This window comes from Syngnathus scovelli, chromosome 2, assembly GCF_024217435.2.
Source record: "Syngnathus scovelli strain Florida chromosome 2, RoL_Ssco_1.2, whole genome shotgun sequence".
NCBI classification, from domain to species: Eukaryota; Metazoa; Chordata; class Actinopteri; order Syngnathiformes; family Syngnathidae; genus Syngnathus; species Syngnathus scovelli.
Genome location: NC_090848.1, coordinates 8,271,315 through 8,296,347, shown reverse-complemented (window position 1 = coordinate 8,296,347; position 25,033 = coordinate 8,271,315). Strand labels below are relative to the sequence as shown.

The 25,033-nt window shown below is 43.0% G+C and overlaps 3 protein-coding genes and 1 long non-coding RNA gene across 5 annotated transcripts; 2 read left to right on the top strand and 2 right to left on the bottom strand.

Annotated features, from left to right (window-relative positions):
• The first annotated feature begins 346 nt into the window (after positions 1-346).
• On the top strand, positions 347-9,163 carry LOC125988189 (protein-serine O-palmitoleoyltransferase porcupine). 2 transcript variants are annotated; one of them, XM_049753072.1, is made up of 15 exons: positions 347-507; positions 1,180-1,325; positions 1,401-1,593; positions 2,276-2,319; positions 2,397-2,578; positions 2,655-2,785; positions 2,877-2,897; positions 3,004-3,018; positions 3,449-3,574; positions 3,652-3,752; positions 4,333-4,409; positions 4,509-4,572; positions 5,812-5,897; positions 6,813-6,923; positions 7,489-9,163. In XM_049753072.1, the coding sequence occupies exons 2-15, from the start codon at positions 1,190-1,192 to the stop codon at positions 7,588-7,590; spliced, it is 1,389 nt and encodes a 462-aa protein (XP_049609029.1). In that variant the 5' UTR covers positions 347-507; positions 1,180-1,189; the 3' UTR covers positions 7,591-9,163. The 2 variants fall into 2 exon arrangements, with proteins under 2 accessions (XP_049609029.1, XP_049609030.1); XM_049753073.2 differs by having other exon boundaries at positions 359-507; positions 1,180-1,273; positions 1,353-1,593.
• A 288-nt stretch (positions 9,164-9,451) lies between these two features.
• On the bottom strand, positions 9,452-12,655 carry LOC125988192 (uncharacterized). The gene is made up of 5 exons (XR_007488241.1): positions 12,641-12,655; positions 10,773-10,918; positions 10,662-10,693; positions 10,500-10,569; positions 9,452-9,892 (listed from the first exon to the last, which is right to left on the bottom strand). It is a non-coding gene; the product is annotated as an uncharacterized lncRNA (long non-coding RNA).
• wdr13 (WD repeat domain 13) lies at positions 12,210-18,257 on the top strand. Its single transcript, XM_049753071.1, has 10 exons — positions 12,210-12,293; positions 12,701-12,806; positions 13,413-13,644; positions 14,293-14,402; positions 14,616-14,746; positions 15,169-15,476; positions 15,975-16,155; positions 16,395-16,536; positions 16,627-16,745; positions 17,618-18,257. The coding sequence occupies exons 2-10, from the start codon at positions 12,766-12,768 to the stop codon at positions 17,800-17,802; spliced, it is 1,449 nt and encodes a 482-aa protein (XP_049609028.1). The 5' UTR covers positions 12,210-12,293; positions 12,701-12,765; the 3' UTR covers positions 17,803-18,257.
• Positions 18,258-18,823: 566 nt separating this feature from the next.
• On the bottom strand, positions 18,824-24,360 carry gpr173 (G protein-coupled receptor 173). Its single transcript, XM_049753075.1, has 2 exons — positions 23,375-24,360; positions 18,824-22,700 (listed from the first exon to the last, which is right to left on the bottom strand). Exon 2 carries the CDS (start codon positions 22,549-22,551, stop codon positions 21,340-21,342), a length of 1,212 nt encoding a protein of 403 aa, XP_049609032.1. The 5' UTR covers positions 22,552-22,700; positions 23,375-24,360; the 3' UTR covers positions 18,824-21,339.
• Positions 24,361-25,033: the final 673 nt, after the last annotated feature.

Sequence of the window (25,033 nt, the reverse complement as noted above, 5' to 3'; positions counted from 1 at the left end):
GAATGGATGCATCATTATTGGACTGTAGTTGTAATCTCCAGATGTGTAGAATTACACCGCATCATAAATTCTTATATTTACCCCATTCATTGAGAAAAGTAAAGATTGTGGATCATAATTATGTGTCTATATGAACCACGTTTTTATTGTAATTTTATTGAATTCTATTGGTAATTTGATTTAATGATGTATTTTCTCACAGCTCCCACGTACAGATGAGCGTTTCCTGATCCGCTGTCTGCACCGCATTGGTCGTAAGGCTCCAGATCGCATGCGCGCGAGATGTAATTGGTTGAAACATCTGTCATTCACTGTTCTGATTGGCCATCATTTGCAGGCTAGCTTGCCGATTGGCTGACGCTTCCTCTGTGGATTATGTGGACGGCTTGGTGCTGATGCTGCGCGTCATCGAGTTCTGAGCATCATTTGGACCCAGTGAACAGAAAAACACGCGTGGCAAAGTGACTGTAAAACAGGAAGAAGCTCAAAGCTGCCGCTCGGCGAAAGGTGGGCTTATTTTCGGAACACACACTGATGAGCGCGCGGTGTCACATTGTTGGCGTGGGGGCTGGGGATCGACGCTCAAATATAAAATCAAACCGAGTGGTTGGGGTTACCTTGGTCTTCACCAAGACGAATTGTCACAACGCGCTTTGGGTGACGGCGTTTATTGGACGTCCTCTTGCATGTGTTGTGTCGGTGGAGGTCGCGCGCGGAGCAGCTGTGAGTCAACTAGTCCCTCCGGTCCACTGCATTGCGGAGCCACAGCGAGCCCTGCACTCCCGTGCACAGCGATGCGTTTAAGTAACCCACTTTGGCATGCCATGTCTGTGTCATAGCATTCGTACTGTATAGAGCCATTTCATTCTGGACTACTGTCCTGACTTGGACAAAAATGTTCCCAGATGACTTTAATAGTAATTGGATTTCAATCATAACTTGAAATTGATGAGTCAATATGACCACGGTGCCTCTGAGTAACTCTTTTCTTCCCCCAAAAGACTTTGCACAAATTGTATGCTGTTAGCCAAGTCCCCACACTATTCAATTTAATTTTCAATATAGATACTTGATACTAAAATGTTGGGTAGCTGCACATATGTGGGATTGGTGAATGGTGAATATGTAGGGGTTCATTGTAACGTGTAAGATATTCTAAACTGTCCTCTGGCATTTCAGACTGGCAGCGATGGGCACGTTCAGCCGCCAGAAGTTCTTCCAGGAGCTCACTCATGGCTGCCTGCTGCCAACAGCCCAGCAGGGCCTCGAGCAGGTGTGGCAGCTGCTGTTGATCTGCCTGCTGTGTCGCCTTCTCTGGATGTTGAGTGAGTTTTTTTTGTGTGTCCCGTCAGTCCCGGCGTACCCCGGGTGGTCATCTCCGTCTCCTTTTCTGTGGTAAGGCTTTCCGTCCGTTTTGAAGCATCTGGCCACAGTGGCAGGAGGATTCTATGTTCTCTACCTGTTCTTCGAGCTTCACATGATCTGGGTGGTCCTCCTGAGCCTCCTCTGCTACCTCTTCCTCTTCCTGTGTCGCCATTCGACCATGCGAGGCACCTTTCTCTCTATCACTGTGCTTATCTATCTGATGCTGGGGTAAGAACATCAGCCTTTGATATACTCTTTAACATTGATTTGTTCATTCATTCCTTTTCTTACCTGCTTATCTCATCATATCAAAATTGACTTAGAAGGCAGTTTTCAAATCGCAGAGGCTGCAATTCACAAAACCTGTGCTTCATTTTGCCCAGTCGTAAGCTGTTTTTTTTTTAATATAGTGTCTATTTTTGTGTTGACGTGCAAATATCCACATATTGTTTTATGAGAGATGACGAGTGATAAAGCAACAGATTTGTTTGCAATATTATTGTAATCGCACTTCTGACTCATTTATGTTTACGCCACACTTATTTTGTAGAATTTTGTAAAGTTGTCATAAGAAGCGCTAAGAAGAAACCCCGACTGTAATGTCATGTTTGCTCTGTATGATTTATTTGGTTGATGGGAACATCAATCAACCAATATTTATGTACAGTATGAAAAATCAGATTTTTTTTTTTTTTTTTTTATTGGAACACGGATTCATTTATTAGTTGTTTCTGTTAAAAATATATGTATGAAGCTGAAAAAAATAATTGCCTATTAGACTTGCAATTATCTTTCAGAATCATTTCGCCCTACTTTCATATAACGTACCTTTTATGGGTGAAATTTTAAGTTGAACCTAAAATTCACTCAAAACTTTACAACAACTAATAATTATGCTTGATTTGAGCAGAGAACTTCACATGATGGATACCACCAACTGGCACAAGATGAGAGGTAAGTAGCACAGCCGCCTGTCCTTTCATGCATTAATTATTCAAGGCCCGTTCCAAGTATCGGCCGTGTTATTCCAGGTTCACAGATGGTGGTGGCCATGAAAGCCGTCTCGCTGGCCTTCGATCTGGACAGAGGCGTCTTGACCGGGGTACCTTCTCCCATCGAATTCATGGGTTACATTTACTATGTGGGAACAGTCATCTTCGGGCCGTGGATCAGCTTCAATAGCTACAAAGAGGCTTTAGAAGGACGGAAGATGGTACGTGCAATGCAATATCCACTCAGTAGAAATGGAAAAGTTGCACTTCACTATCTTTTTTTTTTTCAATCCTCAGAGCCTTTCATGGTTGTTCAAAGTGTCTTTAAGCTGGGTGAAAAGTCAGATCTGCTTGGTTCTCTCCAACTGCGTGGCACCCTACCTCTTCCCCTATTTCATTCCTATCTACGGAGACAAGCTGCTAAGGAGGTGAGTGCAATACGGAGGCCACATGTGGATTTGCACTCTGATTTCTCGTTCTAAATCATCATGCATCTGCTTACTTTTGGTCTTTTCATAGTAAAAAGAGAAGAAAAACAAGGTAAGGAGTTTTTTTTTATTAATGTGAGCATTTCAAAGCATGCTTATTTTTGGTTTGACTGTTTAATAAAACTGAAAACCTTCTCGTTTGTTCTGTTTCTTCTTAGAGGTTCACTGGCTAAGTAAGTACGTTGTTGGATTGTGCATTTACACAGCACATGTTGCATGACATTGATCAGATTTACAATGAGCAACATTAAATTATAGCATTATGTATTCATTAAAAATAAATGTTGATACTTTTGCAAGTCACTGTACAGTTGGAACATTGCGCTTAAATATTTAAAACTAATTACGCAATATTAGCTAGAAAAAAAAAAGTACTTGTTAAAATTGAACATGTAATGATTACCATGTACTGAATATGCAAATGTAATATCTGGAATGTCCCATGTCCAAATAAATGCCACATTTGCACTTTTGGTAGGATGCTAAGTGCATTGGATGTGGTGCATGCGCGAGTCCAAGAAAGTTTTCTCAATTGACAGCGATGACCTTTTATAGATTTTAAGGGAGCCCAGAAAAATAAAAAATCTTTTTTTTTCCCCCTAGGTGGTTGTTGGCTTACGAGAACACGCTGTCTTTCCATTTCAGCAACTATTTTGTTGCTTTTTTGAGCGAGACCACGGCCACTCTGGCCGGAGCCGGCTTCAGCGAGGAGAAAGAAAACCTCAAATGGTCCGTAAATGAAAGCATCGTAATGGGCGGCACGGGCTCCTATAGTCCACACATTAAAAGACACTTTTGCTTTGTAGGGATCTGACGGTGTCAAAGCCGCTAAATATCGAGTTTCCTCGCTCGATGGTGGAGGTGGTCACATCATGGAATCTGCCCATGTCACGCTTTCTTCACACCTGTGAGTTGGAATGTTCATATGCGACAATGGAATATGAATTCATCACGGCTCCTCTTTATGTTTGTTAGATTATTATGCTTATCAGTCAGTAGCTATGTTCAATTCCGTTTTTTGCCCCTATTTGTAGCTTACTTTTTCATGCGTTCACAGACTACAATTCCATTTTTTTTTTTGTCCCAAAATTGACCCAGGCCTCTTTCATATGTGAATTTAGATCACGTGTATGCGATGCATTTGCAGTACGAATGCTCATCGGTACACATCACCAAAAGCCAAATATTTGCTACGTGTGGGCAGGCGATCGTGCTTTGAAGACACATTCTGCGTTTTTTCTCAGGTTGGAGTGACTATTCCTACGGGACTCGGCATTTTGACAGAAAGTCAATTCGGAGAAGTCTTGTCATGTTGCTTTTAACAAGCTTGAAGCCTCTTTTTGAAGATTTCCTCCTTCTGTCAAACTGCTTTGTGTTGTGAAGTGAACTGAGTTGAGTTCACTGCCACCATATAGCGTTCGTATATCTGTATGTCGTATTGTAAGCAAGTCTAAAAAAAAAAAATAACTGCCAGTTTTGTTTTGTAGACGTATTTCAAAGTGCTCTCAAATTTGGGACTTTCTCTGCCGTCATGGTGACATACGCAGCCAGTGCCCTTCTGCACGTGAGTGACAAAGCATTCAGACTAACCCTCCATATATTATTTAAAAAATTATTAATTAATATTGGATTGATTAAATTGACTTATGGTTGTGCCTGATAGGGGTTGAGTTTCCATTTAGGTGCCGTGCTCCTGTCCCTGGGCTTCATCACCTACACTGAGCACGGTGAGAGTCTATCAAATACAAGGATGTCAGACATACGGCCTGAATTGGCCAGAACAGATTGCAATCTCTCAATAAGAGTACACATCCACATTTTGTCCACTAAAGGGCACACTGATAACTAGTACTAGTCTGATAGTTTGATATTATGTGAAAATGGTAGACAGTATAAGCTTCAGTCCGCTTCGTTGTTTGGTTTATGTATGGATTTTTGACTACTGATTTAATTTGACCAAATAACCAAGTGGCTATAACAAACTTACTACCGTAATTTCTGGACTATAAGCCGCACCCGACTATAAGCCGCACCAGCTAAAATTCAGGGATATTTTAGTTTTTTTCTTACATAAGCCGCACCGGACTATAAGCCGCACGTGCACATGAGTTTTTTTACAAAGAAAGACAGTACACAGAAAGCCGTAAAAATCCATAAATATACCGCGCCGCCATTTAAGCCTCAGGGTTCAAAGTAACCTTCTGAATAAAATGCATTAAAAGTTCACATTCATTACAACTTGTTTTTGGTGAGGACAATGTCAGAAGAATGAAAAAGGGTTTAGAGCCTTTTGACGCAGGTCACCTAGCGTGTATTCCTACTAAAGCTCATAATAGTCACAAGCAACACAGCCAGAATAAGCAGCGGCCATAGTAGTGTTTCAAAATAGTATTTTTGTTGTTGTTTTGTTCTTCAAGATACCGCACAACAGTGGTCCACAGCCTTTTTGCGAGTGTATAAAAGTGATCAAGTCATCACAAAAATCATGAAAAAAATCGTATATAAGCCGCACCTGACTATAAGCCGCAGGGTTCAAAATTTTGGAAAAAAGTCGCGGCTTATAGTCCGGAAATTACGGTAAATGCCCACTTACCGCTTAAATGAGTTTCTGAAATTATTAATCTAATTGCCTCAACTTTATGTATTTGTATGTATACAAATTACATACCAAGCAGCCTCTTTCTGAATCATGCCCATTTGGGTTTGTCTGTCGTGATGAGTCAGTTGAGGGTGTGAAACAAATTAGTCCTGCCCACTTGAGAACAAATTGGGCTAAATGTGACCCCTGAACTCAAATGAGTTTGACACTTCTGCTCTAATGTCTCCTTTCCACTCTTAACTTTGCAGTAATGGCTGATTGCAGCCGCCATTAGGCTCCATTTCTGTGCACTGCGGTACAATCATTTATTTGTCATCGCTCAAGCTCTTTATGTTAATGCCTCGGCCCTGCTCTGTTTTTGCGTCAGTGCTGCGAAAGAGACTGGCAGCCATTTTCAATGGCTGTGTTCTGTCCAAGAAATGTCAGCCGAACTGCACCCACCAGAACAAAAAGGTGATGTACCTGTCTCTTTTTTTTATTTCTCTTTTCTCTCTACGGCTCTTTGTTTACTGTGCATGAACAGTTTGCTGAGTCTTGCATCCTTGCTCTCTGTTAGACCTCTGCTAGATATGGCTGATATTACTTTTTACTGTTTTGTGGTTGGCAAAGTTATGTGGTTGTTTAAAATACACGGGGTGTAATTCTATATTTGATGTTTGGTTTGACAGTAAACTTCAAGTGGAAATGGCAATAAAGCGTTTGAAACCTTTGGAAGGTAGACCTGCTAAATATAATAAGCTCTAATGTAAAAACATTGTCAGTGTCAAACATGGAGCTCGTCCAACAACTAGTAGTTATTCAAGTTGAGGTATAAAATGGTGACGTAAGCCCATATTAGAAACCTTTGCAGTGGCACATTAATAAAAACATTGTTCAATGTGTACCGCTCACAGAGGGTCAGTTAAAGGAGACTCTTTAAATAGAGCAATTGTTTCGAATTGTGAAGTGATTGCGGATGTCTATGGTTAGAGGATGTATTAGTTGTGTGTGCAGAAATGATGCTAGCATAAGCATCAACAAAGAGATTTGTGCAAGATCTATATTTTGCAAAGGGTAAGATTAAGGTGAATGTCAAGTGAAGCAAAATATCAATTTCTCCCCGTAAACTAATGTGGAAGATTTTGTGCTTTAATTATCAAGGAAACTACATCTGCACCAGTTAAAATGTAGCAGACTCAACGGTCTTCCGGGCCTTGTCAAGTGATATAATTTAGAGTTAGTGTGTCTGGCAGGATGCCCAGAAGGGAAAAGAAAAGCTGTTATGCAGGATTGCTTTGACAAATCCTGAGAATCAGAAAGGGAGAAGAGGGATCCCTGCAAACAAAATTCTTCCTACATGAACTCACGGTGTTGCCTTAACCTCTGCAGGTATTTTGGGTTTACATGATCAACGTAGCATTCAGCGCTCTGGCAATAGTCCATTTGACGTATCTGGGTTCAGTGTTCAATTCCAGTGTGGACTACATGGAAGAAGATGAGGTGAGCTTCATATATTTGAATTCATATGGGCCAACCTACCCAATCAGTCACATGGTCCACAGGAAGTTGTATTATTTAGATCCTCTGCAGTCCGTGGGAAGGCCAAAAGCAAGTCCATTTATTTATTTATTTGTGTGATATAATTTTAACTATGAATCAAAGGGTTAAAATTTTGGAACAATCCTGTCATCCAAATATTTTTTGTATTGTTTGTTTATATTTAAAATAGCATTTTGTCGCTGTACTGTGCTAAGGTACAATGTTGCATAAATTTAACGAGGCAATATTTCATGTTTTACCAATCATATGCTAAAATTCACGTTTTTCACTTTTAGTGGTGTTATTCAAATCAGAATTTTCAGTAAAACAAAACTGACCAAAAAAAAAAAACAAAGTTCCTTAAGATGCGCCAATACCGAGTTCGAGTAGAAATTGAAGTTTATTTTGAGATAGCACCAATTTGTTGGAATGGCCCATATGTAGCTATTGTATATGGGTAGTTCTCTAAGTATGGTCTAGATTTGCGACATGAGAGCCAAAAAATAAAATTGCCCCCTCCCTACAGGATGACATAAGCCATCACACCATTCAGAAGTGGTCAGAGCTGAGCTGGACAAGCCACTGGATCACATTTGGATGCTGGATATTGTACCGCCTCGTTCTCTAGATTGGAGAACGGGCAAAAGAAGCAGCAATAATGAGCGTTCTCTTCCCTGTGACTGTCAAAGAAGCAATCGATCGCCAGGTTGGCACCATTTGGTGTTTGCTTCATGTGTCATCCCAGCCTGCTGAGGACTCCTTTTGATATCCTCACCACTCTCCTTTCTCTTTTTCTATGGACGCCATCTTGTTTTTTTCCGAGTGCTCATGTTGTGACAGCATTTACTGATGTCTCCCTGCGAGTCACAATCAATAGCGATCACCGTGGCGGGGATCGGCTTGTTCTCTCTGGGGGTTGACTTGTTATCTCTGCGCCAGATGAGCTTTCCGATCACCTCTAGTGATTCATAATCATACTTTGTATTTTCCCTGATGATGATCAACAGATATTGTACAATGTCCGTATGTTCAGCGGTTCCCATTTAAACAACAGTGAGCATCTATGGGGAAAAAGATTTCTAAACCAACGTCACTCTTTCAAATGAGCACGTGTCAAACGGTGAATTTTCATAAGGATTAATAGAGCACAAATAATATTCAAATATTCATTTCATTTGTCACGTATTACTTATTAGTTATAGGTGGTTGCCCTAAGCCCAAGATGACTATAGAAGGGGAGTTTGAGGTAACAAAAAAATACAACACTTTTTGTCATATTTGTTAAAAGAGTCAAATGATCTGTAAAAAAAGAAAACAACAGCGTTCTCTGGCCTCTAATTTAGATTTGCAGTTAACCAGCACACCAGAGGAAAAACAACCAATAATAGACAGGTGTGATTTATGAGCTGTCAATCATCTGTCATAAACTTGTGGGCACTCTACCTTAGTTGTGATCAAGTGTTACTAAATAAAACACGATATTAGTTTCATTTTGTGCAAGACTGCTGAGGTGTGCCCATCAATCAGTATCATGTTGTACTGCCAAGTTCAAACCACACTTTGGGAAAAAAATGTCACTTTTCTTAAAACTCTCACTTCATGTTAATTATGTAAAGCAAAAGTGACTAAACAGTAATATTTGGCAACGATCGTGACGCTTGGCAACCAATGGATAATCATGTCTGTTGTTTTCTTTCTGAATTTTTAGATTTCGAATGTCAACCAGCAAATGCATTTTGAGGGGTAAAAGTCATTTGATTTTGCAATTACTATTGACGTTTGGAATCAGCATAGTGTTTAATTTATTCCTCTCAATATTGATTTTAACAGAGGCTTTTGTAGAGATGATTATACCATTTGTCTTGTGTATTTCTCCTCAACCACAGATTCCGATGACTTTATACCATGTGATTACCTGAAAAAAATGTCTGACTGCTAATATATATTCTTTGTGTAGTTGTGACATTCAATGATTAAATTGTAAGTGCAAGCAAAGTGTTATATTAGAGAGTGTGGGCTCTATTTGCCCAAGTCTTGCACAGCGTGTGTCAAAAGTCTATGTGAATGAACCCCACTGCAGAAAATTGAGCATTCACTGCTCACTTCAGCAGCCGATTTCAATGAATATATTTTTTCCCTATGAATGTGAATGAACGGATCCACCTGTGATAATCGTTTTATAAAATTTTACATGAAACCTGTTACACTGTCAAGTGGTGTTTGTTGAACGGGTCGGCAACTTTAAACATTCAGAGCCATTTACATCATACACCAGCAGCCACAAAACCATTTTGAAATCTAAACACTATTGTTTTTTTATGGACCTATATTTATTTTAAAAAGAAAAGGAAAACTTCCAATGGTGAAAAAAGTCCACCCGCATTCCTTGTGAGGATAAAATGGTTTGAATAATGGATGGATGAACCCAAAGCCAAAGCAGATGGGTGAAAGAGGTTCCTGCTATAAAAAGTATCAATAGTCACATTCAATTCATGTAAGAAAGAGTTGTTTATTTGAATAATTATTTACAAGAAAAATGTATAGACTGTTAAACAGTCCATACTGAGGATGAGTTGGGAAAGGGTGACAAAATGGGGTCTTGCTCTGAGCAATGATTTTTTTTTTTTGGGGGGGGGACTGGAGTACAAGCATCCAGCATGTTGGGTGGACAGTGTGGTCACAGATAAAGGCTGAGAACATGGGAAAGGGAGAGACATCTGGAATCCGTTTGATTTTCCTTCTCTGTGAGAGAGAAATGAGCAAATGTCGTGTTGGAAGGCCACCCAACAATCCGGCTCGGGGGCGGTGAACTCGGCTTAGCCCTGCCTGCTCCGAGGACCCCCGTGTTTGCGACGGCAGGAGCCCAGCAACGTCTCCAGTGCCATCTTCACAAAGGCCTGGAAGTTACTGCTTCTCTCCCTTCGGCTGTCCTGCGAGGGGATGAAACACGGACAGATAGCTTCACTGGGCACTTAACAAAAATTGTTTCACACTCGTATTATTAATTGTATTTAAATAAGTAATTCTTTCGCTTACCACTAGAGACAGCCTAACAAACTGAAAGATTCACTGCTTTAGAAGCATTGTTTAACTAATACAATTCCAAATCCTGTTTTCAGCCGCTCAACATTCTGCCATTTGTGTTGTTTCCATCTTTGTGTCGAATCCCTTGAAGATATTTTCAAATATCTGTTTTAACTTTTCGAAAAACAATGGTGAGCATTTTCTGAAAAGATGCGGAGATAATGGAGAAAAGAAAACAGTTTTATCTACTGTGAAAAAAATAATGATTTGCAGGCAGCTATAAGTGTCACATAAATAAGCACTAGAGTAGCACTCAGTTAAAAATATTGCCTCATTCTAATCTTCGTAATAATCTGTTAACGGACAGTGATAGTAAAAGATATTTTACACGTACGTACATTCTGTAAATTACATTTTTATCGATTAATCGATGGAATAGTTGATGGAATAATCGCTTCTAAAAATATTTGATAGCTGCGGCCCCAATGTCTTGTGCTGCATATAAATGCTTACCTCCTTGCTTCTTGTTGTCATCTCCTTTCTGATCACCTTTCTTCGGCTGCTCTTTAGGACTCTGAGGTTGCTGCGGAAACATGGACACATCAGAAAATTTTGTGAAGAAAGAAGAAGACAAGACAATGTTACAGATATGTACACTAGTAACCATTTTCCCACCTTGGTAGTTGACTTCTTGTCCGACTTGTTACCTAAAAACATTGACGGTTACCGTTAATAAAACTGGACGACGTGCTGCGAGTTTGTGGACGTTACCGTATGTTTGCTCACCTTTCGTTCCTGGCATTTTGGCTGTGCTCCAGAGTCGATGCTGTTTTGTTCAGAATGCGGTGCTAAACGTGCTGTTCCACGCGGTCATTTATGGTCGGTGTGGCTGAATAGCTGGGCCGGCGGGGCCCCTTCGAGAAAAAGCGGCGCTAAACAAGCAAAGAGCCCCGTCAGCTGAGCGCCGCGTCCTGCGGCTCTGCACCTCTGTGCTGAGCCAGGCAAAACCGCCCAGCTGACCTTGTCATACGTCAAGCCACTGGAACTGTCAGTGCATCTATTGTTCGAGGCATGTCAATATCAAAACACACCCTTTCATAAATAGGACAGGAAGTAGCACAATTGAGGGGACTTGAGTCACATGACTTAACTTGAGACGTAAGAAAGTGACAACATTTTTGGACTTGGGAGTCAAGATAATTTAGTTTCAGAAACTAAAATGGTTTGATCCGCTAACTGTTTGGTATCAAGGTGTGAAAATATCACACTAAGGATTCTAATCTCAAGTCTCATCAGTTTACTACGGATTTGATTTGGTTCTGAAAGAAAGTGAAGATCAGATTCAGGCCGCTCCCAACCGCCCCCAATCTGCTTTATCAACAAGATGAGATTCAGGCCACTCCCAACCACCCCCAATCTGCCTCATCACTTTAGCAGTAGGCATTTTCCAAAAATGCCTATAAGTATTATGTATATAGTTAAAAACCATGTTAATTATTGCTTGCTTGATTGGTTCTACCATGTTTAATAAGTTAAAGTCAAAACATTTCAAAGTGACCCATGCATCTTTCTATTTTTCTGTATTTGTTTTTTTCAGAAAAAATTTGGGCCCCCTGATCTATGCGAAAACACTGATCATGACTTGTATGAGTATTTATCTGCAATGATAGGAAAATACCATCCATCCATCCATTTTCTGAACCGCTTAGTCCCCACGGGGGTCGCGGGCGTGCTGGAGCCTATCCCAGCCGTCATCGGGCAGTAGGCGGGGGACACCCTGAACTGGTTGCCAGCCAATCGCAGGGCACACAGAGACAGACAACCAATCGCACTCACACTCACACCTAGGGACAATTTGGAGTCTTCAATCGGCCTACCAAGCATGTTTTTGGAATGTGGGAAGAAACCGGAGTGCCCGGAGAAAACCCACGCGGGCCCGGGGAGAACATGCAAACTCCACACAGGGAGGGCCGGAGGTGGAATCGAACCCGCACCCTCCTAACTGTGAGGCGGACGTGCTACCCAGTGCGCCACCGAGCCGCCTAGATAGGAAAATACGATTATTTTAAATTATTTAATGTTACTGCAATACACATTCAACAAGATATATGAACAAATATATTTGTTGAACAAATATAATTTTGCTTGTCCCCCACGGACAGCCTATCACCAAAACTAAAACTAAAACATGCCAGGGGTCACGAATAAAACATTTGTGGGAAACGTCTTCATCCGGGTATGACCCTCCTGTGACTGCCCGGTCACGTGACTAACCCGGAAGCGCGACGATGGAGAAAAGCTAAGACAGTGCGTCGCTTTCTAACATATTTCTTTGCTATGTCCAGTCAAGTAAATCTTTACCAATCTGTATATACTAACAAGCAGCGCGCCCCTTAGTTCAAGTGAAGCAATCGAGTTGAACTATCGTGTGTGTGTGTGTCATCATTGAGTGGCTCGTCTGCTAGTTGCTAGCTTAGCCGTGTTAGCATCGAACCACAATCGAGAACAAACAAGCTAAAACATGACTATTGTATTAGCTTTTTAGATGTCGCTGTTTATCTGTCGGTGTCAAATTGACAGAAGAAATGCTTTCAATGCTGGCCTAGTGGTCGTAGAGCTTGATACAAGTAAAATCGCGTGGCCGTTTCACGTACTTATGTATGTTTATTTTAGGTGTGCACTTGAATAAGAGCCTCGTTTCTTCTCTTCAAAAGGTGTGTTTGTGTAGGTCCTGCCCTGGCAGCGACTTGCTCTTCGCCTACTGTGCTTTTTTTGTCTAATGGCAGCGGTTTGGCAGCAGGTTTTGGCAGTGGACGCAAGGTGAGACCAGCGGTACATTTTGGTAGTCATCAAACAACTCATCCTATGGAAAAATATTCCATACCCTTCATATTCAACTTATCCACTCCACACACTTGGTGTAAACACTTTTAATAAGTGTAGCTCTTTGTTATTCAATTTTGCCTCATCACACATCTGCAAAATAATTTTGCTTAAATCAAATGACACTCTTGCAATTGATCCATATAGGCTTTTGTTTGGGCTGTATAGGCATGCTTTAGGCTTTTCTGTCAGATACTCACATTTCATTTGCAGACATGTGCAACAGAATCCTAGATATTGAACTGTGATCCAAGACAGCTACAATTAGTTTTTGACTATTATTTAACTGGTTATTTTATCACAAACAAGATATTTAGGTTGAATTACCTGACATGTTTCGGCTTGTACGTTTACAAATGAGACAGGGAAGCCAAAAGTAAGTGGCGCTAGCACTATTAGTGAGAGACAGATACATTCTACTCGGGTGTAAAATGAGTGTGCTAGTCCATAGAGCTTAAGATGGATATGAAGAATATAGAGTACTTGCTGAAATGGCTTTCCATTCCTCATTACTCATTCATCACCTTTTTTGCCCTGCTCCAGGTACAATGCTTACCGCACGCCCACCTTCCCACAGTTCCGAACTCAGTACATCCGCCGCCGCAGCCAGCTACTCCGAGAGAACGCCAAGTGCGGCTTTGAGCCGGGGCTGCGCAGGCAGTATCTGAGGCTGCGTAGTCAGTTGCTGGCTCTACGCTACGGGCCGCTGTCCGAGCAGAGTAGCTTCAGAGCTAGCAGTGTGCGCAGTTCCCGCACCACACTGGACCGCATGGAGGTCAGAACTCTTCTTGAAAAATTGACTTCTTCTTGACTTACCTAACAGCGCCAGTCAATCAGCACAGCTCAATACCACAGTTGCTGTTAATAACCACACCCAGCCTTGGTCAGACAACAGTTATCATAATGTCGGAGTCTGAAGTGGCCTCTTCCCAGTTTTACAGGCAGGAAAATTGGAGCCAAAAAGCTTACAAGGCACACATTCAACATGGTTAGGGCTGCGCGTGTAATTTGCTCGAAGGTACAGTAAAAATATCGACCCTGCTGGCCAACTGTGGTAATGCACGTTGATCATGTCTGTCACCCTCGCTACGCACTGCTCAGTGTGACAGAAATGCTTAAATTATTTGTCAAGCCCAGAGAAAAAGTGAACGAAAAGACACTCTGTCAAGATCAGTTTATTCCATTCAATTCTGTAATGTTATACAATACAGTGATACTTTTCTCATGAATTTGGATGGTGAATATATCTTTGACATCTACAAAACCGTGAGCTTGCTCACAGATCAAAATAGGCTTGTAAGTCAAGCTACTGTTGTTATGTGATTTTGGTGTTTTAGTGCTGTTGTTCACTTGTGATGAATCAAAAAAAAAAAAAATCTTATTTGCAGTCTGACAACTCTTGTCTCCCTTTCATCATGAGCAGGACTTTGAGGAGGACCCCCGCACCCAAGGGGCTCGTGGCCACCGGCGGTCCATCAGTAGAGGCTCTTACCAGCTGCAGGCCCAGATGAACAGAGCTGTCTACGACGAAAGGTATTTCCCCCTAATATTGTGATTGCAATTTGGAAATTGCATTTGATCTTATTGTGATACTGCTAATGCAGCTAATCCTTCAGTTGTCACCTCAGCAAGGATTGATAATTGCCTCTTGGTTGTTGACTTTGATTGCAGTGCAAATAGACTAATGTGTTACACGCTGCTCTACTGACAACCCAGTTGTAAACCAGTTGTCGTTGGACTCTGCAGGCCTCCGGGCAGTTTGGTACCAACCTCGGTGGCAGAAGCGAGTCGAGCCATGGCTGGGGACACGACTTTGAGTGAAAATTACGCCTTTGCTGGAATGCACCACATATTTGACCAACATGTGGATTCTGCAGGTAGGCACATTTTGTTGATTATGTAATAGGTGTTTCGTCTTGAGCCAGGGTTAGCCGATATACTGTATCTTAATTTTTCTTTTTTTACTTTTTAGATTTTTTTTTCTTCCTTTGCAAAATGCTTTATTTCTCCTGAAACTAAAAGTGTAACGATCAATCGTCTCCCTTTTAAATGTTGATAAAGTTGGTCACGCTACTCTCTTTGGTTGCAACACCCTTTGAAGATACTTTGCAGCAGACTGCTTTTTTGCTCACTGGCTGGCGCTGCAAACCTGAGCCAATTCCAAATGACTAACCAAATGTGAACTCGCGCCTCTATTTTTGTCCATTATACTGTGCAAGCTATAAACTAAAACGGGCCTGACCAAAACCTTATGTTGAACAAGAGCATCCTCTCATTCCGTCATCCTGCCTCATTGCAGTACCACGATTGCAGTTTGCCAACGACGACAAGCACCTCCTGGCTTGCTGCTCGCTGGACGGCACCCTGTCCATCATGACCCTGTCCCCGCCTCCGCCCACCGTTAAGGTGATTCTGAAAGGCCACGGAGGCCCCGTCACAGACTTTGCTTGGTCCCTCAGCAACGATGTCATTGTGTCGACGTCGCTCGACGGGACCCTGCGGATCTGGAACACCGAGGATGGCCGGTGCATCCGAGAAGTCCGAGACCCGGAATCCAGCGAGCTACTCTGCTGCACTTTCCAGCCGATGAATAACAACCTCACTGTTGTGAGTCTTAATTTGATACACGGTTGCTTCGTCTCATCCAGTTAGTGAAATGGTTATCTTGGTTTTCTCACAATCTCCTCTTCTTGCACAGCTAATGTTTTGTATACTGTAGAGGTGCAACAATCGATTCACGAGTAGACAGCTAATCTGTTATCACATTAATTGACAACACTTTTGATTACCAATTTAGTAATTTACAGAGTTTAACTTTCATAGGATTTGTTTGAGTCCCAAATTTTTGTTGCAGTTAATCACAAAAAAAAACGGTTGTCATGATGTTGGTGCGTGGAGAGCCAAGCATTTTTTTAGGAGGCACTTAACGATAAAAATGAAAGAACTACTGCTCTAGGGATATTGCACCCCACTCGCCGCGCGTTGTACAATAGCATAATTAACTCTGCAAGCAAGATGAGAGGGAGGATTACCCTTATGTGCATTATTTTTTATTTTTTTTGCTGTGTAAACTATCAGGATTGTCTCCTGACTTGTTTTTAACAGGTGGGCAACAGTAAGCATCATCTGCAGGTGGTAAACATCTCCACGGGCAAGAAGGTGAAGGGTGGCTCCAGCAAGCTCACTGGCCGCGTGCTGTCACTGTCCTTTGACTCTCCAGGGAGGATTCTCTGGGCAGGCGACGACAGAGGCAGCATCTTTTCCTTCCTCTTCGACATGGCCACAGGTACCGTCCCAGCTGTTGTCATCATCTCAGAGGACCAGATAGAGTTTGACCTCTTTTGTGGAAATGTAAAAAATATACTACTGGCCCCTTGTGGCTTAGAGCGTCTTTAATGACTCTCAAAAATGGGTTATGGTTGTCCTTGTCCTGAGTGAAGAAAGGAGTTACCCACCGCCTGTGTCAATTCTTGTGTTGACCATTTGTTTATCCACACCATCTCTTCCTCGACCGCCCCGACGCAGGGAAGCTGACCAAAGCGAAGCGTCTGGTGGTGAGCGAAGGCAGCTCCATCTGCAGCATTTCTGCTCGCTCGTGGATCAGCCGAGAGGCACGAGACCCCTCCTTGCTGGTCAATGCCTGCGTCAATAAGCTGCTGCTCTACAGGTCTGTTTGCTTGGCGCACGCACACACACAAGCATCATGTAACACTGCCTTTCATTGTTTTTGATCTCATAACCCGTGTCACGTTTTCAGGGTTATGGACAACGAAGGTGGGCTGCAGCTGAAGAGAAGCTTTCCCATCCAGCATGGCTCAGAGCTCGTTCACAGCATCTTCTGCCCTCTAATGTCTTTCAGACAAGGCGCCTGTGTCGGTAAGTTGACCTGCTTTTCAGTACTTTCCAAACCTTTTTGTTTGTATGATTTTTATTTGTTAATTCTATTTCTTTATTGTGATCTAATATTCAGCACTTGTCATCCATTTTTTTTTAATATTGTTTTTGATACTATATTTTTTTATTGCTTTTGTTATTGTTTTTGTTAGCACAACTTGAGTGCTACAAAAACAAAACTGCATCAAAAGGGTGGAATCATTTTGTGTAGTACTGCAGTTGCAATTGATGCACGTACTTAACCAAATGGAGGTTGTTTGTGGAACCTATCTGACAGAAAGTATACCTTTTGTAAAGTCTGAGCTCTGCCTTCGCCCTCTCTGCTATCATTAACAATGGGTCCAAATTTGACGTTTTCTTGCCACTCCAGTTTGTGCGCTCATTACGCCCCGTTTCCCTATCTGCTTACCGTCGACACAGAGACGGCATCACGCATCTTGACCGATCATATGTGGCTTTAACAGAAGAAAGGCAACAAAGAGCAAATTGGCTCTGGTTGTTTACTTTAAACACACGACCTGTTCTTACCCTCTTGCTCCAAATAAAAGGCGAAGTGTGCTTGCTTCAAGCCATGAGTCACTCCCAGTTGTCCCAAGTTTAACGTAAAAGCGAACACACAGATAAAAGCAAAAGAAATTGTTTATCGAAACACCAAAATATTCATCAAATCCGTTAAGTAATTAGTTATCGGTTAATAAGAAAAGTCAGAAAACGTAATGCTAACATAAATAATTAAAATTTGCACAGTGGAATGAACCTTCAGTTAGCTGAAATGCCTCTTACACGTGAAGCAGCAATACAAACAGAGCACACAACAGCACTCTGCGGCAAATGGCGACATTTTTTGTCGACAGTGACGGGAAGTGAGGATGCCTGCGTGTACTTCTTTGACGTGGAACGTAACACCAAGGCCATCGTCAACAAGTTGCAAGGTCACGGCGGCCCCGTGCTCGACGTTAGCTTCAACTGCGATGAGAGTCTGCTGGCCTCCGCTGACTCCACGGGCATGGTGATCATCTGGCGGCGGGAGCAAAAGTAACGCAAGAACAGGCTTCAAAGTGGCCAATCCAAAAAAAAAAAAAACGCTGCTGTTCCCTCACCGCCTGTGGATGTCTTTTCACTGTAACGAGCTGCTTTTAGATTCTGAAGTCATTCTCATCACTTTGCTGTGTAGGAGGTGTTTTGGAAAAGTCAGGTGTGCATTGTCATTGTGTGCAAGTGAGGTTTTCTGTCTTCTGATGTTTCTTCCCAGTGGTGTCTACAGAAACATTCCCAACACTGTCAGTCAGTCTCCCTGCTGTAGTTGTGGTATTCATGCAATACGTGGAACCAAAAGGCCTTTTTTGCTTTTCAGATGTGCTCTGCCCTATTTGGATTCGAGAGCATGAGCATTATGCATGTTTTAAGTTTCTTTGTGCTTATTTGTGTATTTATTGCAGATGCTTATGGATCAAGTTAATACCCATGCAAAAATAAACGACTGACTTGACTCAACTTGTTTGTGAATCTTCTGCACTGTCAATATGAAACAATGTTCTTGTTTGTGAATATCCTTTCATCTACGCCTCGGCTCGCAAGGGGGCTAACCCCAGCCCCTCCTTTTCTGGTATAAGCCCCTCCCCTTCAATATAGACCTCGCCCCTCCCCTTGGGTTGGTCGTTATGATTATATTTAGTAGTAAATCTGGAGATTCACTTTGCGGCAACCAAACACCCTCGTGCTGAAATTTTAGCCACTACTTTATGACCCCCTAAACAAACAAATGCCGACCCTGTATGAACCGGTTTCTTAACTGATGATTAACTAGAATGACACCATATTAAAAGCAAAACAAAAATTGTCAGTATAACGACTCGTATCACGAACAGCTCCCAAGTCAGGTCCCAAGGAACCATTGTACTCCTTTCAGGGTGCCCAAAATGCTTGTTTGTGCAACCATCCTGCAGGTACAGATGTCATATTTGTTGCCTTGCTCGTTGCATTTCCCATAAAGTGTGCCCCACAGCAGCCCGGCCGTCTGGCCTCACAGCCAGCAAAAAAAAAAAAAAAAAAAAAGAAAATGCATCAAAAGTAGAGTCTTTATTGACGAGTGGGCAAAATAACCACCTCAGCTCAACTGTACAGTTTACACAAGATCACCTCGCAAAGCAATGCTTGATGTAAAAATCACAGACCTCATTTCACTTTTTTGCTGGACGTTCCTTATCAACATCTGTACAAGTTAGCCCCGCCCCCCCCCACCCCACGTTCAAGATTGACCGCACAGGTCAAACATTTGCATGGTGCAAATCTCAAATTGGAGACTCAGCAACTTGACTTGCAGCGGGACTATCCGGCTCGGAAACTTTGATCCAGACTCAAATGGGAGGGAAACATGAGCAGGCTCGCAAACATTCAGTGTTCGCTCTTCCACGTTGACTCCCACTGCGTTTCGTCATTCATAGTTACTTGAAAAACATTTCCCAACATCACAGATCTGCAAATATTTGCATATTTGGAATACAATGTACATCACCATTAGCAAATTCAAGTGGACTGTTTCCTCTCATTTTAAGATTCACCCATAGTTTTGCAATTTTGTTATACTTACATTAGAGGGGAGCTAAACCCAAGATGTCAGTTGTGTTTTGAACGTGTGTATCTTATTGATAAGCTGCTGTTCACACAAGTCTAGTTTAAAACATTGCAGCTAGTCACTTAAGGGTCGCCTTGCTTTTTTATTGTCACAAGTGAGAATTTGTTAGAATGTGACATTCCCGCATATTGTGCAATTTTATTTTTTTTACTGACAAAACATACTTGGTAAATGTTCAGCAACGACAAGCTACACATGGTTGCTGTCGGCCATTAGCCGAATCTAGTTTAAACTTTAACGCTGACACACTTCAAATTCCTACTGAAGCTCGTATGTCACTGAGCGGTGAAGGTTTGCGAGTATTTGCACACATGGCATTTTTTTTTTTTTTGTCAGCGTTTGTTTAAGATTGCAAAGATGTTTGCTAGACATTCACAAAACAGCTTTAATGGTCGCAAACTGTATTTCTTGTTTTGATATGTTGACTGAAGCCATTTTGAATGAAACAGCTGTACTCAAATGTATCAAACCAAATTACTTTCACTTATTGAAAAAAAAATCCAAGTTCTCAAGTGTGAGAAATGAGGCAAAGTTTTACAATTCTCACTGGTTTGTTATCAAGCACTTTTTTCACTTTTAATTGGTTTATTATGTGTAAAAATAAAACAGCTTCAGTACGGCTCATTCTGTTTTCCCCCAACATGGCGCCCTACCCCCCCTTACGTTGATTAATTATCTAGTTCATTCTCACTGCAATATGAATCAGAGGGTCCTACCTTGTTTTGACAAGTGCTGGCGCCAACGTGGCAGTTTTGCTTTTAAATTTATTTGGGTTTAGTTTCCTTTTAATGTTAAATATCTGATGTTGTTTATGGTATTGGAATCCATTTTGAAGACACATTTTCATTTGATGGCTTGTTTCATACGCAAGCCACACTATTACAGTTCTTATTGACTTTTTTTTTTTTTTTTAAATAAACATCATTTAGCTCTCTCACATTTTCTGACTGTTGTTGGTACAAGGCCTGGTACACACACAAAGACAATCAGATTGTTTTTGTCATGATTTGGCTTCTACTCAACCTAATAAAATAATCCTTTAAGAGTGAATTTGTCCCAATAATTGGGTCCAAAATGGTTTGGTGCACCAACCTTAAATATTAATAAACATGTTAAAGATTTACACCTGAAAGTCTTAATTTTTGAGGGGAGAAATTGTGACTTATCGTCATGTGCCGGGTCGGTTGATAAACAACGATTTTAAAAACAAATCTTTACGTGTGTTCCAGGCCTAAGTATGACACAGCAGGAGTTTTAACATGGCAACATCAGAGCAGGCTTATCCTCACACACCTACGCAAAAATGAGATATAAAAACACACACAAGCAGGAATTAACGTTCCTGTACAGCCTTTACAATATGAAATCAAGTCATATTTCAAAATAGGGTCATCTGCTTAACATGTATCGTTTACAAATAAAGAAAAACAGGCATTTTTTTTTCTTATGATACAAAGAAATGTAACGTACCCTAAATGAAGTCCAAAAAAAAACCTCAAGCATGTTAGGGTTCATAACGGCTATTAAAACGCTTTCTTCGATATCAAAGAGTCCCCTTCCATTAGCACAAATCGGAGTCCCGAAGTGGTCGCTCCATCACTCAAACTCTCCAAATTCATTTTGCTGTCTTTCAAGTCTGTAATGTTCCAATCAAAACATTTTATCCGGTAGTCCTAATGCTCAGTTTTGTGCCTTGAGTGACACAGACACTGATGTGTGTCGCTCTGAAGTAAGGCAACATGATATTAAAAATGGCATCGGTCTCACTTTTCCGGGCTGAGCTTACCTATTAATCCATCACGAGGCAATCGAGTTTGGCTGAGCGGGTTTCTTGCGCCCGTCCAAAAACCTCTGGCACAAATATCGACATTCTTTGTTGAAATGGCACTGTGCCTGCACTGGTTGGCTCCAAAGCACATTCTCCGGGCGGGTGCACCCCCTTCACATGATGCAGTAGGCCTCATCCTGGGGCAGGTGTTGTTTAGTCCTCCAATAGGTGGGCAGGTGGGCTCGCAGCACTTTTCTCAGATCTTCGTTGAGCAGGAGACAGAAGATGGGGTTGACTCCGGCCTGGGCGAAGCTCATCCACACGGTGACGGAGAGGTACTTGTGAGGGATGCTGCACGACTTGACGAACACCCTCCAGAAGCACGTCACGATATAGGGAGCCCACAGGACCAAGAAGAGCAGGGTGATGGTGTAGAACATGCGGCCCAGCCTCCTCTCGGACCTCACCTCGTCCATCCCCAGCAGGCGCCGGTGTTGATTGTGTAGGTTCTGCCTGATACCCAGCAGAGTGGGCGGCATGGGGCCCCGGCCGAACCCGGCGATCCAGTTCGCCGCCGCCTGGCCGGTGGCACCGGGACCGTGGAAAGTCCAGTTCTGGCTGATGGCCGGCACCAGCTGGACCGGTTTCATCTTGCGGTGCCTGTACTCGAAGAGCAGCAGTTTGGCGTAGAAGCCGTGCGTGGCCAGAACCACCACGGCCAGCATGAGCATGAAGCCCAGGGTGTCGTTGGTCTTCAGGTAGCGGTGTTCAAAAATGCACTGGTCCTCGTCCCGGATGAACTTGTACGTCCCCACGTCGAAGACGGGCGGGAAGGCCATGGCCACCGCCAGAGTCCACACCATGCAAATGATAGCGGCGCAGGTCCAGATCGTCATGCGCTTGGCGTAGAACCTGTGGTGGGCGATGGCAAGGTAGCGGGTGACGGCCACGCAGAAGAGCATAAAGGCAGCGTGGAAACAAAAGAGCACGGCCATGAACGCCACTACTTTGCAGCTCAAGGCGCTGTAAGTCCACGCCGAGCCGTTGTGGACCGACACCAGGACGAAAGGGAAGCAGGCGGCCGAGCGCACTGCGTCGGCCAGGCACAGATCCAGCAGGAAGAAATACGGCGCCTTGTGAAGTGTCCGGTCTCGGAGGACCAGCAGAGAGACCAAAAGGTTGCCCGCCAGGCTAATGCAGATGATCAAGCCTAAGAAAACAAGTTTGAAGTACGCAGATACGTCTGAGGCCGAGATTGCTCCTCCCCCGCCGCTGCCGCCGTGGCTGCTGCTGCTGCTGCTGCCTCCTCGGGCCGAGCCGCTCTGCGAGGCCAGCCCGGCCAGCAAGCTGCCGGGTCCGTCCATGGCGAAGCTCTGGTTGGCCATTCTGTCGGCCTCCCGCCTGCGCTCGGGCGTGCCTTCTGCCTGCCTGCCTGCCTATAAGCTCCACTGATCCTCTTACGGCCGTTGTCTGCTTTACAAGGAGAGGCCTTTTCTACACGTCACCTCTCCTCTTTTGTCCACAAGCTCACCACCTGTGAACACAGACGCACATTTTCATGAAGGGCTGTGTGCGCCCTTTCGCCATCCCCCCCCCCACCTTCCTCCTCCCTCGGCGAGAGACGGAGGACCGCCATGGAAATCTTCCCCGTTCCTCTTATGGCTGGGATCAGATCAGCAGCTCGACAGCATGCCAGCTTCTCGGCTCTCTCAGTAATTACCTATCCCGTTGCTAAGATACAACAGCTCGCATACTTTGTGCAAGTGTGGGTGTTTGAGTGAATGCACGGGGGTGTAGGGGTGGTGGTGGTGGGGGGTTGTCGAAGAGACTGGGCATGTCCAACAAACCAAACTGTATGCTTTGTATGTCAGTGGAGGACATCCACTCCCCAACCCCCCATCGCCACCGCACCCCTTTCTGCACCACACATAAATGTGAGTGTAATTATCACGGCAGGGGAGACATTTTCATCAAATGTGCTAGTCAAGGTGGGTCTTTCTTGTCAATGTAGGCCACGAACACAAGCACTAAGCTCATGTTGATCACACAAATAGCCCTTTGCCACCTCGACTAATATATTACAGGAAGGAGCAAGAGGCCTGCCCGGCCAGGCCTTGTGGATGGGCTGGAAAACACAAACAGGTGTCACGGTCCCCTCTAGCTGTGTGCATGTGTGTATGTGTGTGCGTGGAATCAGTTTCAACCTACCTTTCATTTCCTCGTTTTGCAAAAGAAACCCCCAAAAATGGAGAGAAAAAAAGAGGCAGTCGCTTTGTCTCACCGTCGCTTGCACGGAGAGAAAAAGAAGCGCACACAATGAAGCTTCATGCTCGTGTTGTGCACAACACCTGTTATGCATAAATCCATCCAAAGGGACAATTGGGAAACATAGGATCAACACGAGACACCCCACTTCCCCCCACTGAAGACTCCGCATCTGATCAGACAAGCCGAAAATGATGGAGATGCTGAGCCCTCATTTCACGCGATGGCAAAGGAAAAAAAAAAATTCCAAACCAGACATATAAATCCACGCGTTTGGTTTCGAGCATCAGTCGTGTAAACAGAGTCCGTGCTGCATCACGTCGAAGGTGGCTCTCCAGAGGACGAACGGGGAGGGGGAAAAAGATCTTGTTGCGTTCATTTATCCAAATGATGTCAGATTTTCAATGCTAAGGATAAAAAAGCCACCCACAGACGGTGGAAAACGGCCGCGCGGCCCCTCGGAATGGTTTTGACGTGGATTTGGGCGACTGGCACCGGAACAATCAGTCCACACACACGAGCGCCTCCATAAATCTCTTTCTCCATCTTTCAGTGGGGGTGATAAAATTTAGAAAAAAAAAAGGAAATAACGATAGATTTCCTTACAACACTTCAAATGCAGTCTTTGTTTTGCTGTCCAACGAAGGTGGACGGCTGCATGGGAAGAGTCCGATTGTAATAAAAAAGAAAACCCTCCATGACACCGTCAAAAGCAAATAGATTCACAGCGCCGGCGATGTCGAAATGACGAAGCTGGACGGTGGGGACAAAACAAATAAATGAAACACAGGGGGGGACAAAAGAAGGCCAAGGGAAGAAGAAGAAGCGGATGGATTGAGCGAATTATTTCCGAATAATCCCAATTATGGCTGCTCGCTCGGACGCAGCTCGTATATTTGCGGAATCACTCGGTTCTGTTCGTTGAGCGGAGAGCCCGGTAGGGGAGGGGGTGGGGGCGGATGGGCTGGGTACTGTGAATACGTCGAACAACCCGCTTGCTTATTCGCGGTTGACATATTTGCAGATTTTCGTGGCAACCTTTCTATAACTGTCTGTGAGACAAATTTCATTGCTTATGCATATGTTTCATTGTAAGGGAATTTTGTGATTCGTTTCTAAATATATAACATAAGATTAGGGGAAATTTTTCATTCACATGTTCATTTGGTCAATATTGTAATCATGATTATTAATAATATTTATTCATCATGCTAGGAAAAACATCTGTATTGTAAACAGTTTTTCAGTGCACGATGAAACTTGCAATAAGAATTCATTATATATAACAATATATGAAAAATAAAATGTGCCAAATAATTTAAAATTTACTTCAGCCTATACTTCAAATTGTTTTGTTCAGACAAGTAGAAATAGAATTTTTAAGTGTTATCTAGCCTTGGGCTCTGCAGAAGACTTTAGAATCAGTCGAAACTGTGGGCAGCAGGTCACACCTAAAAATTCTATTTCTACTCGTCTGAGCAAAAGAATTTGAAATATATGATCACGGAGACATGATGAATCTCATCAAAATTACTTCAGCCTAACTTAATAAATATAGTATTTTTTTAACATCACTTGCCCTACATCTGAAGCAAATCTAGA

Excerpts from the sequence above, each read along its gene's own strand:
- LOC125988189 (XM_049753072.1), top strand. The coding sequence starts at position 1,190 with ATGGGCACGTTCAGCCGCCAGAAGTTCTTCCAGGAGCTCACTCATGGC. Across the intron at positions 2,320-2,396 it reads CAACTGGCACAAGATGAGAG|GTTCACAGATGGTGGTGGCC; the intron begins GTAAGTAGCACA and ends GTGTTATTCCAG. Across the intron at positions 3,575-3,651 it reads GAGAAAGAAAACCTCAAATG|GGATCTGACGGTGTCAAAGC; the intron begins GTCCGTAAATGA and ends TTTGCTTTGTAG.
- wdr13 (XM_049753071.1), top strand. The coding sequence starts at position 12,766 with ATGGCAGCGGTTTGGCAGCAGGTTTTGGCAGTGGACGCAAG. Across the intron at positions 12,807-13,412 it reads GTTTTGGCAGTGGACGCAAG|GTACAATGCTTACCGCACGC; the intron begins GTGAGACCAGCG and ends GCCCTGCTCCAG. Across the intron at positions 14,403-14,615 it reads AGAGCTGTCTACGACGAAAG|GCCTCCGGGCAGTTTGGTAC; the intron begins GTATTTCCCCCT and ends TGGACTCTGCAG.
- gpr173 (XM_049753075.1), bottom strand. The coding sequence starts at position 22,551 with ATGGCCAACCAGAGCTTCGCCATGGACGGACCCGGCAGCTTGCTGGCC.